Source organism: Clupea harengus, chromosome 2 (genome assembly GCF_900700415.2).
Source record: "Clupea harengus chromosome 2, Ch_v2.0.2, whole genome shotgun sequence".
NCBI lineage: Eukaryota > Metazoa > Chordata > Actinopteri > Clupeiformes > Clupeidae > Clupea > Clupea harengus.
In genome coordinates this window covers 2,783,485-2,798,192 of record NC_045153.1, presented here as the reverse complement: position 1 = coordinate 2,798,192, position 14,708 = coordinate 2,783,485, and the positions used below count along the sequence as shown (strand labels likewise).

Here is a 14,708-nt window from a genome sequence, read left to right as displayed (position 1 = left end):
GAAAACACGTAAACCACCATTATCACTGTTCACCCGTTTCACCATCACTGTAGTGCGGTACCCACACACACACACACACACACACACACACACACACACACCTCACCATCCATGTAGTGCGGTACTCACACACACACACTCACACACACACTCACAAGGTACTGCAGGCGACGTGGGCGACCCCCTACTCGGGCCGTGCCCCAGTGCCGGGGTTCGCCCCGTACATGCAACTCCACAGGGCTAGTGAGAGCGGCTACCTCTCCTTCCCTAAGGTGGAGGATGCAGTAGTGGGCTACCTCTCGCCCGCCTCCCCCACGATGCGCCTCGGCCAGAAGCCCCTCCTTCCCACGCGAGTGGCCAGGCACCAGGCGGCGCTGGCGGAGAAAGCCTACTTGCTACAGCGCTACCAGGCAAAGCTCCTGACTGAGCTAGCCTTGTTGTTGGGGTAGGATCACCCGTCAGTTGCGTAGCTCCGTCGGGCGACGGATCTTTCGCTCCGACTGACCAGGTGCACCTCACAGGCCCTGGGGAGGGTGATGGGTACCGCGGTGGCTACCCAGAGGTCCCTGTGGCTGTCGCTGGCTAAACTCTCTGACAGGGAGAAAGCACCGCTCCTCGACGCCCCGGTCTCTGTCCAGGGCGTCTTCGGCGAAGCCGTTGACACGATGGCTGCCAGGTTTGAGGAGCAGCAGAAGAGCAGGGAGGTATTCCAGCACTGGATGCCTCGCTCTAGCGGCCCGGGCGAGACGTCCTCTTCGGGACACACCACGCCCACACAGGGCCAAAAGCGAAGCGGGTTCCGTTCGCCAGATCTAGATCAGAGACCGTCCATGGCAAACCCCAGCCTCTTATAGGCCAGCCCATTATCTGTTCGGCACTCAGCACCCTGCAGGATAGATAAGCAACAGCCGTAACACAACAAGGGGCGGAGCCCCTGGCCTTATTAGTAAGGCCGTAACACACATGTTGACCCACACACATTTACAAACCCATGCAGACACACACACACACACACACACACACACACACACACACACATGCACACAGATACACACACAGAGACAAACACACACACACACACAGGCACACATACATTGACAAACTCATACAAATATACAGAGAGAGAGAGAGAAAGAGAGGGCGATTAAACTCAGTGGTAGAGCTTTGATAAGTGGATAACTGATTTGAAAGCAGGTTCTCTTAAATCACACTCACACTACAAACATTAAAACTCTTATAGACTTACATACATAAACATACAAATACACATACACACATAAATATACACACTGAGACACAAACACAAAAACACACAAACACACATACACCCAAAGACACAAGCAAATAATGTATCATATTCACTTATATATATGTGTGTGTGTGTGTGTGTGTGTGTTAATACAGGTAAGTGTGTGTGATCTCCAGAGGTATTTGTGTGTGTATGTGTGTGTGTGTGTGTGTGTGTGTGTGTGTGTGTTTGTGTGCGTGTTAATACAGGTAAGTGTGTGTGATCTCCAGAGTTATTTGTGTGTGTGTGTGTGTGTTTCTGTGTGTGTTTATACAGGTAAGTGTTTGTGATCTCCAGATGTATTTATGTGTGTGTGTGTGTGTGTGTGTGTGCTCCATGTGTGTTCATGTCTATTAGGCTTCATAGAGCTCATCTCTCTACTCTGGTATTACAGTGGAGAAGGAGATGAAGAGGAAGATAACTGCTAAAGACAGGAAGAGGAAGGAGGAATCTGTCAAGTCTCTGGGTGAGTGTGAGAGATGATTGGTTGAGATCTGATTACTGCTGAGTGAGAGAGTGGAGTAGAGATGATTGGTGGATCTTTGCCATTTGAGTGAGGAGTGGAGATGATTGGTTGCAGGACTGCCGCTATGTACACGCAGGGCATGGACTGTGTGAAGGCACCAAGTGCACCAAAAAACATGAAACATTTTCAATGGATAACAACGATCTACTATCTACTTTTCAGACTACTACACCATTAAACCAATATAGGTTATACACTATATTTCATGAAAACAATAACATGAAGCAATGGATAACAACAATCTACTGCAAAGGCACCAGGTGCACCAAAAAACTTTAATGGATTACAATACTAGGATTGATGACATATTGATAACAATAATAGGATTGATGACATATTGATAACACGAATAGGATTGATGATGTATTGATAACAAAAATAGGATTGATGACATATTGATAACACTAATAGGATTGATGATGTAAGACGGAACTTTCCTAGACCAATGAGGGAATAGGCGTCTAGAAGGTTTGGGTGGATGCGTCTCTCTCTTCGCTTTGCTGAAAACGTAACATTTATTAAAACACCTTTCTTGGTACGAACATATTAATCCGACGCCATTATCATTGTCTGACTCAGCCTTAGCTCCTAGCTTTTAATGTAGATTCCTACTGGTTTTGTAGACTGATCTCCAACTAATTTATTTGAACACCTATCGTCTGTAGTATTAATTCCTCCCTTACTTTACCAGGTTTCTTCTAGGAATAGTGTCACTAAGGATAGTAGTGGTAGACCAGACAAAAGCGAGTTTTGAGCTGTGGTCTCCGAGGGCGACAACGTATTCCCGGCCAGTTAGATAGGTCCTAAACCAGTTTAGGACTGGACCAGAGAGGCCAACCCAATTTTCAAGTCTATCAATAGGATATCATGATCGACAGTGTCAAAGGCTGCGCTCAGATCCAGAAGGGCCAGGACAGATAGTTTTTTGGAGTCAGCATTAATCCCGCGGTTATTTACAACCTTGACTAATGCCGTTTCTGTGCTATGATAGGAACAAAAACCAGTTTGGAAAGTGTCAAAGGCACAGTTAGCATCTAGGAAATAATTTAACTGTTTAAAGAAAACATTTCCAGGATTTTTCGTAGAAAGGGAAGGTTGGAGATGGGTCTAAAATAGTTTAGAACTGAAGAGTCTAAATTGCTTTTTTTCAGGAGGGGTCTCACCAGGGCAATTTTAAGTTCTGATGGGAAAATACCTGTAAGCAGGGAACAGTTTACAATGGCTAGAATGTCCTTAGACACAGAGTTAAAGATGGTCTTAAAAAATGTGGTAGGAATTGGAACAAGAGGACATGTGGATGGCTTCAGTTGTGACACTACTTTGCTCATCATTTCTATATCAGCCAGTGTTAAAAAGCTCATACTGTTACAGCAGGTGGAAGGGGATCAAAAAACAAGACATTTGGAATTTCCTGATCAATATTCAACCTAATCTCTGAAGCATTTTATCTCTAAAGCATGCCGCAAATCCCTCACATTTGGAGGTGGAAAAGAGACCATCAAATACTTTGGGTGTGGGATTTATAAGGCTGTCGATTGTTGAAAAGAGCAGCCTAGAATTGTTAGAATTTATAGATATCAAATTAGAGAAATTAAACTTCCCAGCATTTCTTATTGCTTTATGAAAGACTGAAAGATAATCCATAAAAATATCAATATCTCCATGTATGCTCAGACCTTCTGCAAGATCTCTTAAATTGAATAATTTCCTCATTTCTCCATGGAGCTTTTTGTTTGGCTAAAACCTTTTTTTGTTTCAATTGTGCTAAAGAGTCAAGTGCTGTCCTTGATTTTGTATTGAGAGTAGTTACTTAATCATTAACACATGATGGCCCCGCATCTGGGGTTTTTGTGCTCGTTATGTTCATCATAACTTTGAAACTCTCAGCTGCTGCAGAGTTAAGATAGTGTTTCCTAATAGAACATTCAGCACTATTTTTAACTTTAGGTACCAGTGCTGTAAAGAAAATACAAAAGTGGTCAGAAAGAGCAGGGTCACAGATAGACGATAGACAATCCCTAGCCTTTGAGTCGTTCCCATTATCCACATGTATGTTAAAATCACCAATGATAATAATCTTATCGTAGTTTGTGTGGATAATGGAGAGTAGTTCTGAAAAGTCTGTTAGAAAAGTGGGACATTCCTTGGATGGCCTATACACAGTTACTGTCAGAACAGGAGGCTGGCACTTTAGAACTATGGCATTATATTCAAACAAGGCACAATCATCAAAGGAGATGCTCCTGCAGCACAGGGCATCCGTGGTTATGGTGGCTGTCCCGCCCCCTTTTTTGCCAGTTCTAATGGACTGAAAAGAGCTATAATTGGGAGGGAACGCTTCAATAAGAGCTGCAGACCCAATTATGTTTAGCTGAGGTAAAGGTAGAATATTCGCTGGGTTTCTATTGTTACTATTGTATCTATGGCCTTTGTTTTTAACTATGCGTTGGGTAGAGATTCAAATTGGAATAGGATTATAGGCGCATGCCATAATATTATATGAAGCAGCCTGTTCTGAGGTAGTGGTGTCATATATTGCTCTGTAGAAAACATTGCCAGATTCAGATTAATTTACATAAACAGTGTTATTAGAGTTAATGCCTGGGGGCATGAGTCTGTGATGTTTTCTACAGGATGTCAATGCCTTAGGGTGGTCCTCATGTTGTCCGAGAGCAGACTGGCTCTGATCTGGTTTGGGTGGAGGCCATCATGCTTCAGCAGGCCGGGCCTCTCCCAGAACAGGTCAAAGTTGTTAACAAAGTTAATGTCTAATGAGGCGCAGGTCGCTCACAGCCAGGTGTGGAGGTTGAAAAGTCTGGACCATCTCTCAGCACGTCTCCGGTAGGTAGGGAGAGGCCCAGAGATGACGATCCGTCTTCCTGTGTCCATGAGGGTAGTGAGGAGAGCTGTGAAGTCTGCCTTCAGGACTTCTGACTGTCTCGCTCTGATGTCGTTGGTGCCCACATGTACAATTATGGTGCTGATTTTGGTGTAGCCGGTGAGGATGCTTGGGAGTCTACGGTGAATGTCACGGACCCTGGCTCCAGGGAAGCAGTGAACCTTGCAGGGACCGCTAGGTGAAGGGGGGATGTAGAAATCTCTGACCATGGAGCTACCAATGACCAGGGTGGAGGTTTTTCACGTCAAGCGGGAGAAGTCGTCAAGGGGATGCCGACTGTGTTGAGGGCCCGGGATGGGAAGCAGGCTAGCGTGGGTGATGCTGGATATCGGTACGATGCTTGTGTTGCGTTAGAGCCGGTCCACGGGGGGGTCGCAGGGATGAGGGGATGTCATCTAGGGGGGGCTGAGGAGGTGTGTCATCAGTGGAGGGGGCTCCTCTTCCTCCATCAGTGTGGTGTAGCGGTTTCCCAGCTGCAAGGGCTGGCCTGGCTCAGTGTGTCGTCCCGACCGCCTTCCGTCACGCTTGCTTTGCCAGCTGTTCACCAGCTCAGGCTGGTGAGGAGTGGAGTTCACCTGCAGGATGGGCTTGGTCCCCAGCAGTGGCCAGGGAGCGGTGGTGTGGGCTGGGTTAGGATTCATGCAGGGCAGAGTGGAATCGAGATGTCCAGTGTGTATGTATGAGCGAGGAGGACCCACAGAGACAATGGAGTCAATGAATTGCTCTTCCAGCTTGATCTGGTAGTGGTTCGCTAACCTGACTTCAAGTTCCACAACCTTCTGTCTGAGCAGGAGGCAGGAGTCGCATCCAGGTGCACCACTGAGGGCTGGTATCGTGTTGATGTTTATGTATTTATGTATTTCTGTTAGCTACGATGTCGTGGTGACTCGCGGTGAAGTAGTCAAACTTTAAGCTTTGACTGGTGTTTGCTTGCTAGGCTTCCGTAGGCTCGCTGAAATGCTAGCTTCTCAGAGTCAGAATTAGGACAGGTTGTATTAATGTAGCGATGGCTCAAACAACTTCGAGCTTACAGGAAGAAGCAAAAACCTGTTTGTAGGATAAAATTTATCTTCTGCCTTCTGTTTAAAAGAATGACAGCGCCTTCCGCTAACCTGTGAGTTGGCTGTTGTAGTTATTGTAGGTTGTTTGTCACCGCAAAAAGTTGACAAGTATGTTTTTTCCTTAGGTTTACCTGGAGGTTTAGATGATAGTCCAGCAGAGTAGAGATTCTCAAATACCGATGATTGAATGCATCGATCAAGAACGAGATTCAGAAACAGAAGAGTTTTTTTCTTTTTAGAAATTTTTGAAAATGGCCTCAAATCCTTAAATCCTGATGATGAATGCGTTGAACTAGAGTCAGTGTTTTAATCCTCTAGAATATTTTGAAAATGGCCTCAGAGGTTTTTAGAGAATTTAGAGTAGAGAAGAGTATAGAGTAATCAGCAGGTTGCAGCAATTCTAACAAACAGGAAATGACGTATCAATTGATGACATATTGATAACAATAATAGGATTGATGACATATTGATAACACTATTAAGATTGATGACATATTGATAACACTTATAGGATTGATGACATACTGATAACACTAATAGGATTGATGACATATTGATAACACTATTAAGATTGATGACATATTGATAACACTAATAGGATTGATGACATATTGATAACACTAATAGGATTGATGACATATTGTAAATGCTGTCAGTTTTGATGGACATGTTGTCATTCTAGTAGTGATGTGGCAGGAAATGTGTGAGATGGATGACTGGCTCATGTGTAGGATGGATGACTAACACACACACACATACACAGAGTTACACCCCCCCCCCCACCCACACACACACATACACACACACATACACACATACACACACACACACACACACAGACCTACAAGCACATACCAATGCCATAAGTTCCCAGTCGTTCGTCTCATCAGTGACATCAACCCAGTGACCAGAAAACAGTTCTGCTTAGGGCACCCAGATGGCCCAGACAGGTTGAGATCTGATATGTGGTGACTGGGTCAGGTTGAGATCTGCTATGTGGTGACTGGGTTGAGATCTGCTATGTGGTGACTGGGTTGAGATCTGCTATGTGGTGACTGGGTCAGGTTGAGATCTGCTATGTGGTGACTGGGTCAGGTTGAGATCTGCTATGTGGTGACTGGGTCAGGTTGAGATCTGCTATGTGGTGACTGGTTCAGGTTGAGATCTGCTATGGGGTGACTGGGTCAGGTTGAGATCTGGTATGTGGTGACTGGGTCAGGTTGAGATCTGCTATGGGGTGACTGGGTCAGGTTGAGATCTGCTATGTGGTGACTGGGTCAGGTTGAGATCTGCTATGTGGTGACTGGGTCAGGTTGAGATCTGATATGTGGTGACTGGGTCAGGTTGATATCTGCTATGTGGTGACTGGGTCAGGTTGAGATCTGATATGTGGTGACTGGGTCAGGTTGATATCTGCTATGTGGTAAATGGGTTGAGATCTGATATGTGGTGACTGGGTTGAGATCTGCTGTGGTGACTGGATTATTGCTGTGTTACCCACATACTCTACCTGACCCAGTCAGATCAGCCAACAACATAAACAGGGTTGACTGTCAGGTGCTTAAATGCAGATTATCTCTGTATGAATAATGGTGTTCAGTGAGTTATGAAACCAGAACTGACCTCTTCCTGGTCAGCAGCTCCTTACAGGGTGGGTGTCTGCAGGTCCTGTTGGGGAGAGAAGAGACATCATTCATTTAATATTGACCTCAAGTTAGGAAGCCTTCATCATTTATTTCACTAAACCAGTTTGATAATCATATAGCCAAACCAACGTTTTCATGTAGCCTTTGTCATTTAGTGTAATTAAACCAGTTTAAAAACTATTTTACCAAGCCACCTCTCTTTATCTAGCTTTAGTATTTTGATTAAATTCAACTAATTTAATAATCATATACCAAAGCCTACATTCTTTATTTGGCCTCTGTCAGAAAACATTTGTGTGTGTGTGTGTGTGTGTGTGTTTTGAGACTTCCTGAGTGTCTGTGTGAAACATGAATGTCACAAATGCAAGAATATAAACCAGTAAAGTGATTGGAAATGAACTGTAGACTGTATTTGTATTAGATAATGAAATTGTCTACTAATGACATAGTCCACACTACAAGACTGAAAATTTTACAACATGTATCTTCCCAGTTTTGCGTCCATGGCGGAAGGCAACAGATGATGAGTTAATGAAGAAAATCAATCAACTGGAGAACAAGACCAGTGAGGTGGAGAAGACAAAACAAGAACTAGAGGAGAAGAATAAACTCCTCCAGGAGACAGAGACAGATCTAGAGAACATGACTAAACGAGAGAAGGAGAGGGAGGGACTACTGGAGAACATGACCAGTGAGCTGGAGACCAGTATAAGACAACTGGAGTCACTGGAAAAGGAACTGCAGGACAGGAACAGCCAACTACAGGACCTGAGAACCCAACTACAAGAACAAGGCAGGGAGCTGGAGGAGAGAGACAGACAGCTGGAGGAGAGAAACAGACAGCTGGAGGAGAGAGAGAGACAGCTGGAGCAGAGAAACAGACAGCTGGAGGAGAGAGAAAGAGAACAGCTGACTGGTGAGTGTGAGAGAAGAGATGTTTATCCTAAGTGTTTAGTAACATAGACCGTGTGTTGAGGCCCAAATAAGAGTGATTCTCTTTCTAACTACTAATTACCCATTAAATTAACTGCTACTTTCACTCACATGGTATTAACACTCTGACATATTCACACATCTCAGCTCCAGTTCCTGTTTTCCCTTCAAATCTCAGTCTCTGCCTGTCTGTGTTGTGTTGCATCAGGAGGAGAGCCTCCCCAGTATCATTAATCCTGTCTCACTCAGTGCTGTTCACAGTGTCAAACACTGCAGTATACTGCTACTACAGTAACTGAATGGGCTTCTGATCCAGTTTATCTTTGTGTTGGACACCTAGATCCAGATCCTCCTCACGCCATTTCATGTCCCATTCATAAAAAATGTGCGCGGTCTGAAAAATCTATTGCGCGGCCACTTCGACTGGCCTGTGCAGCCGCGCGCGCGCAGCTTAGAGGGAACATTGAGTCTGACTCATGTTGGCCTGCAAGAGTGGGAGAGAGACTTGGACACACACACACACAAACACACACAGACACACACTTTAAAAGCAGAAAACATGTAAACCACCATTGTCACTGTTCACCTGTTTATTATCATCACCATCCATGTAGTGTAGTGCGGTACCCACTATTTCATGTCCCATTCACTCTCTGTTCCACACACAACCCTGGATAATTCATACACACAGTTACTCTCCCCTCTCACACACCAATCCTGTCCTGCTGCTCGTATGCAGAAGCGTGTGCCGCTGAGGAACAGCATTTCTCCACGTCCCACGGGGGAGGGAGTTGTCTTGTTTGATGTTATGTTTATTATGTATGTATGTCAATAATATGTGTGGTGTGTGGAAGAGGTAAATACTGTATATGGTTTCGGGTGCATTAGTTAACTTGGCTTAGGTCAATCTAGGAGACTAATTTCCCCAGGAAAATAAATCATTATTTTTCTACCAAAACAACCAGCACCTGCACCATTTTTTCCCAACTTCACCAGCGACTCCAGTTAGCCCACATCCCAACACATGGGGCCGCTTCGGTCATTTACCACATTTCATAAATGATCCTCACACTTTGCTATTGTCAATGTCCTGATGTAGTGTTCTACAGTTTATCATAACTGGGTAATCTGTTACAAAGACATCTGATTTCTAAACTCTTTCTGTGTGTTATGTGTATGCGTGTGTGCGTGTGTGTGTGTGTGTGCGTGTGTGTGTGTGTGTGTGTGTGTGTGTGTGGGTGGGGGGTCTGTCCGCAGTGAGAAATGCAAACCTAATACACTCTGGACACTAAACAGTCCTGCTGACCAGCATGTGAAACTTATAGCTTTACCACTGTAGTGAAATGGGCTTCTGATCCAATTTCTGTTTCTGCTGGGCTCCCAGATCCAGGTCCTCCTCCAATCAGGAGAAGTGGAAGTAACGATAATGATTTTCTTCGTCCAAACAGTAAGTCTTCATGTTTTTTGAGTCTGTCATTAATTTAATGTTTTGAAAACTCCTCAGTACTTGAAGGAATATAAAAGCTCCATGCAGTACGTCATCAGTGTCTCTGCTCAGGTCATGGGTGAAACATTCTCACAGCTGTTGAAGAACTAGCTGCTTAGTTATCAGTAAGTAGTAGCCATGGCAACCAGACAGTTGGCTGCATAGGCTGAAAGAGTCAATATTTGTCTCACTAACAAATGATAGACTTAGTTTGCTTGTTGTGATTATGTAATAACTGAGCTGTGTGTGATGGTTTAACGTCATTGTGTGTGTGTGTGTGTGTGTGTGTGTGTGTGTGTGTGTGTGTGTGTGTGTGTGTGTGTGTGATTGTGTGTGTTGCAGTGGGAGGAGAGAGTCCTGGTCCAGCGCCCCCAGTGTCTCCTGCTGTGTCTGAGCTGAGGCTGGTGCTGCTGGGGGGGAGCACAGCTGGGAAGAGGGCAGCAGGAAACACCATCCTGGGCACAGAGGAGTTTGGGAGGCAGGCCAGCACACTCACACACACATCCACAGAGACCCAGCACAGTGAGAGCAGACAGGGGGAGGTGGCTGGGAGACGGGTGACCGTGGTGGAAACTCCAGACTGGTTCTGCAGTGGACTCTCTGAGAAGGACCTGAGACAGGACGTGGGGCTTTGTGTCCGTCTGTCTGCCCCAGGACCTCACGCCTTCCTCCTGGTGATTCCAGTGGAGCCGTCTGAAGGAGAGGAGATGAGGATGCTGGAGAAAATGGAGGATATGTTTGGGGAGGGCTGTTGGGGACACACACTGATCCTCTTCACCAATGCTGAGGGGCTGGGAGAGAGGAGTGTGGAGGAGTTGCTCCAGACAGGGAGCCAGGAGCTCCAGCAGCTGGTAGAGAAATGTGGGAACAGGTGTCACCTTCTCAACGTTAAGGACAGGCCTGACGACACTAAGATCACACAGCTGCTACAGAAGATAGATGAGATTGTGTCAGGAAAAAGAGATAGATTCTACAGCAGTCAGACCTACCAGGAGGCAGAGAAACAGGTCAGGAAGATAGAGAGAAGGATACAGCAAGAACAAGAGGTGGAGGAGAGGAAACTGATGGAGGAGATAGAGAAAAGAAAGGAACTTGATGAAAAGCGGGAGAGTGATATTCAGCAGCTTGAAGGAGAAATTAGAATATTAAATGAGAGAACAACAGTAATGGAGAGCAAGATGGAGGAAGAGAGGGATGAAGAGGAAAAAGAATGAAGCGATAACAGAGAAAGAGGAGCTGGAGAGAAGGCTGACCAGAGTGACAAATAAGAGAAAAGTGGAGAAGAGAGAGATGGAGGAGCTGGAGAGAAGGCTGACCAGTGTGAGAAATAAGAGAAAAAGGGAGTGGAGAGAGACAGAGGAGATGGAGGAGAGTCACAGAAAGGAGATGGAGGAGATGAGAGAGAGCTATGACATAGAGGTCTGGGAGGGAGCAGCAGAGAGAAACCTCATGAAGATCATCCTAACTTGCCTACAGAAAATCATCAGCATCACCAAGATGGAGGGCGAGTTCAACAAACAGATGGAGGAGAAGAACAGAGAGATCAAAAGAATGAAGGACAGACTGAGAGTGAATAAGGGGAAGTTAATGGACATATTTCAAGGGGCGGTGGAGAGATTAGGAGGACTGCCTAGCGATAGTGAATCTGAGTTTGAGAACTGAGAGGAGAGGGGTCATGTTCAACATCAACAGACCTCAAGTCAGAGTGGAGTGACTGAGTCCCTCAAGAAGATAGAAACACATTCCAAGAGACCAGATGCACTATGATTCTCCATGGAGATGAATGATAAAGATTAGGGAACGTGTCTGTTTCATACAATTACATATATTACCCATCTGCTGTAAAGGGGTGGTGTTTATATTAGACCTGTGAGTCCATCATTACTAAAGGAGGACAGGTCTGCTGTAAAGGGGTGGTGTTTATATTAGACCTGTGAGTCCATCATTAATAAAGGAGGACAGGTCTGCAAAAGTTTTTGTTTGATATTATATTAACATACTTTTCAAATAGCCATTGGCCAGGCTGTCAGATATATATTTTATCACTATAACATTACACTCATAATCAGAAGACTATTTTATTTTTTCTTTGTCAAGTTCATTAAAAACTGCTGATGTTATGGATTGCGTTCAAGATGAGGAAAAACAGTCTCACCAGTTACATTTTAAGCAGTGGGTTTCAATGTGGTAAAATCTTTAAATGAGTTAAGTGCTTAGGCTATGTTTTAATTAAATGTTATACTGAAATTGTATTTTGAATCTTATTGTTTGTTTGTTTGTTTCTTAAATCACTTTTGGTATAGTAATACCATTAGATTGGTATAGTAATCTAATATGTCTGATTTCAGATCTGATAATAAAGTACTTTCTATTTATATAACATATTTAGTCGGAATGGGTCTAAAAAAACAATTCCAAAGACCTGGAGTCTATGGGCCTGATCTGTATGTTATAGATCCTGGAGTCTATAAGCCTGATCTGTATGTTCATAGCTCTATCTGATTTTCACGCTGAATATAGGAATACAATGCATTCAGTTGCCTCAATGGCCTTAACATTTTCTATGCTGGAAAAACCTACACCTGTCACCTACCTGTGCAGACCAGTCACTAATCAGCCTTTCACAGAGGGTAGGCCTACTGCAAGGAAGCTTGTGCATGACGTCAACAAAGTTCTTATCACTGATATTGGGTCTTATTATCTGGCAAAAATGATCTGTTACCTTTTGTTGTGTTGTCCAATAAAGAAACTGGTTGTCATTAACTTCTTTTATTGTCAACTCTGTTCGTCTAACATACATGTGACCTATCTCTGTACTTTCGCGGTCTCCTCTCCTGGCTTCCGTAGTTCGCGTTTCCTTAACTATACTACATATTCCTCCCTTTGTAGATTTATTCTATCTTTATCAAATACATTTTAAATCTATCCTGGTATAACATAACATTTCAACATGTAGACCTAGACTCCAATTCTTAAAGTAAATTATATCTCATATTCTTAATTTCAAAGTTTTAAATCAAACAGTTCCTTAACTCTAACAAAGTATTCTGTTCCACAAAATTAAACATAAGACATTTCTTTCAAAAGAGTACATTCTTTGTCTTTTTTTTTTTTACAATCATGTTCTGAAACGGGCTGGTTTCCTGATAGCCCTCCCTGATCTGGTGGTTTAGGTTCTGGCACATTGACAGTCTCTTGAGGGGTTTCTACAGCAGGCTGATGCTGTGGATGTGGTGTATCCTCAGGTACTCTCATGTCCATGTTCGGTGTCGCTGGTTCGGGAATGTTAAACTCCAATGGGAAAGGTGCATGTCGGAGGTGTTTGACATTCCTTATCACCAGGGTTCCATTTTCTGTATTGACCAGTTCAAAAGAAGTGTCAGAAGTGCTTCTTAATATGACATAACGAATGTTCTTGTATTTTGCATCTAATTTGCTGTTTTCCAGATTTGCAATGTATACAATGTCTCCAATTTTGAAAGTGTGTTCTTTTGCTCCATGTTTCTTATCTGCCTACTCTTTCATTTTGTTTTTGTATTCGTCATGATGTTTTCTGATCCCGCATTCTTCTTCTTCTTCCTTCTCCAAGTTTGGTAGTTTTGTGCGCATATCCCTACCAAAGATAAGGTAGGCTGGAGTTTCACCTGATGCTCTGTGAGGGGTGGTACGGTATGCCATGAGAATCTTTGGCAATTCCGCCGTCCAGTTCTTTCCTTCACATTTGGCTGATCTGAAGGCCTTTTTCAGATAACGATGGAAACGTTCTATCTTACCATTACTCTTGGGGTAATAGGGTGACGCCCTAATGTGCTTGATTCCACAAGTTTTGAGAAAATCTTCGAAGAGATGAGCTACAAATTGTCTGCCATTATCAGTCACTACCTCTAGGGGGTATCCAAAGCGTGCAAAGGTTTTCATCAGTTCTCCAATCACTGACTGTGATGATATATCTGATAACACTATAGCTTCTGGGTAAGACGTGTAGTAATCAATGACTGTCAGTATGTGTAGATTTCCTATTGGACCAACTAAATCTATGCCTAACTTTGTCCATGGCCTTGGAGGTAACTCTAGTGGTTGGAGTGGCTGATCTTCATGTAGTGGTTGGTTCAGAACGCAAGCATTGCAGTTCCTAATCATTCTCTCAATATCAATGTCCATATTAGGCCAATAAAACTTATTTCTCAGAAATTGTTTTGTTCTCACTACTCCTTGATGTGTTTCATGTGCTATATGCATTGCTTGTCTGATTTTACCTTTTGGCAGCACGATCCGGTGCGCTCTCAGGATCAATCCAGTGTGCGTTGATAATTCATCTGCGCATCTTTTATATGGTTGCATTTCCTCAGCAATCTGAGTCGGCCATTGTCCTGTTTGTATGATTGGAACGAGTTGCTGTAGTACGTCGTCCTCCTGTGTGTCTTTTCTGATGTCATCAAGCGTAATGGCAGGCACTTCATTTGTGATGATGGAAAGTACTCTCTCCATGTAATCGTCAACATATTCGTTGTCTTCTGTTACAGCCAAAGGAAGTCTTGAAAGAGAATCTGCAACATTACACTTCCCTGCTATGTGTTCAATTGTGTATTCAAAAGGGTGCAGTCTCATCCCAAGTCTCTGGATTCGTGATGAGAGCATTGTTGCTTTTTCTGGATTAAACATATAGATCAAAGGTTTGTGATCTGTTTGTAAAACAAACTTGCTTCCCCATAAGTATGTTCTGAAGTGTTCTACAGCCCAGACACATCCTAGAGCCTCACGTTCTATTTGAGAATAGGGTCTCTCGGTGGCGGTCAGTGAGCGACTTCCATAAGCTACTGGTTTGTTTTGTCCGTTAGACTGTTTCTGAAGTAGTACAGCTCCTAATCC

At 43.9% G+C, this 14,708-nt stretch overlaps 2 protein-coding genes across 2 annotated transcripts in view; both read left to right on the top strand.

Moving 5' to 3' along the window:
- The window catches only part of LOC105906445 (myelin-oligodendrocyte glycoprotein-like), an 11,683-nt gene extending 11,671 nt beyond the window's left edge, over positions 1-12 (top strand). The window contains exon 8 of the mRNA XM_042703172.1: positions 2-12. Within this exon, the coding sequence (XP_042559106.1) occupies positions 2-12 (11 nt within the window). The remainder of the gene's footprint in view (position 1) is intronic.
- A 1,477-nt stretch (positions 13-1,489) lies between these two features.
- Positions 1,490-12,087, top strand: LOC116223520 (GTPase IMAP family member 4-like). Its single transcript, XM_031580568.2, has 4 exons — positions 1,490-1,754; positions 7,914-8,336; positions 9,738-9,800; positions 10,182-12,087. The coding sequence occupies exons 1-4, from the start codon at positions 1,694-1,696 to the stop codon at positions 11,051-11,053; spliced, it is 1,419 nt and encodes a 472-aa protein (XP_031436428.2). The 5' UTR covers positions 1,490-1,693; the 3' UTR covers positions 11,054-12,087.
- The last annotated feature ends 2,621 nt before the right edge of the window (positions 12,088-14,708 follow it).

What these genes read in the sequence shown, in the direction of transcription:
- LOC116223520 (XM_031580568.2), top strand. Translation starts at nt 1,694, where the DNA reads ATGAAGAGGAAGATAACTGCTAAAGACAGGAAGAGGAAGGAGGAATCT. An exon ending in GGAATCTGTCAAGTCTCTGG is followed by an intron (nt 1,755 to 7,913) that starts GTGAGTGTGAGA and finishes GTATCTTCCCAG; the next exon opens with TTTTGCGTCCATGGCGGAAG. An exon ending in TGATTTTCTTCGTCCAAACA is followed by an intron (nt 9,801 to 10,181) that starts GTAAGTCTTCAT and finishes TGTGTGTTGCAG; the next exon opens with TGGGAGGAGAGAGTCCTGGT.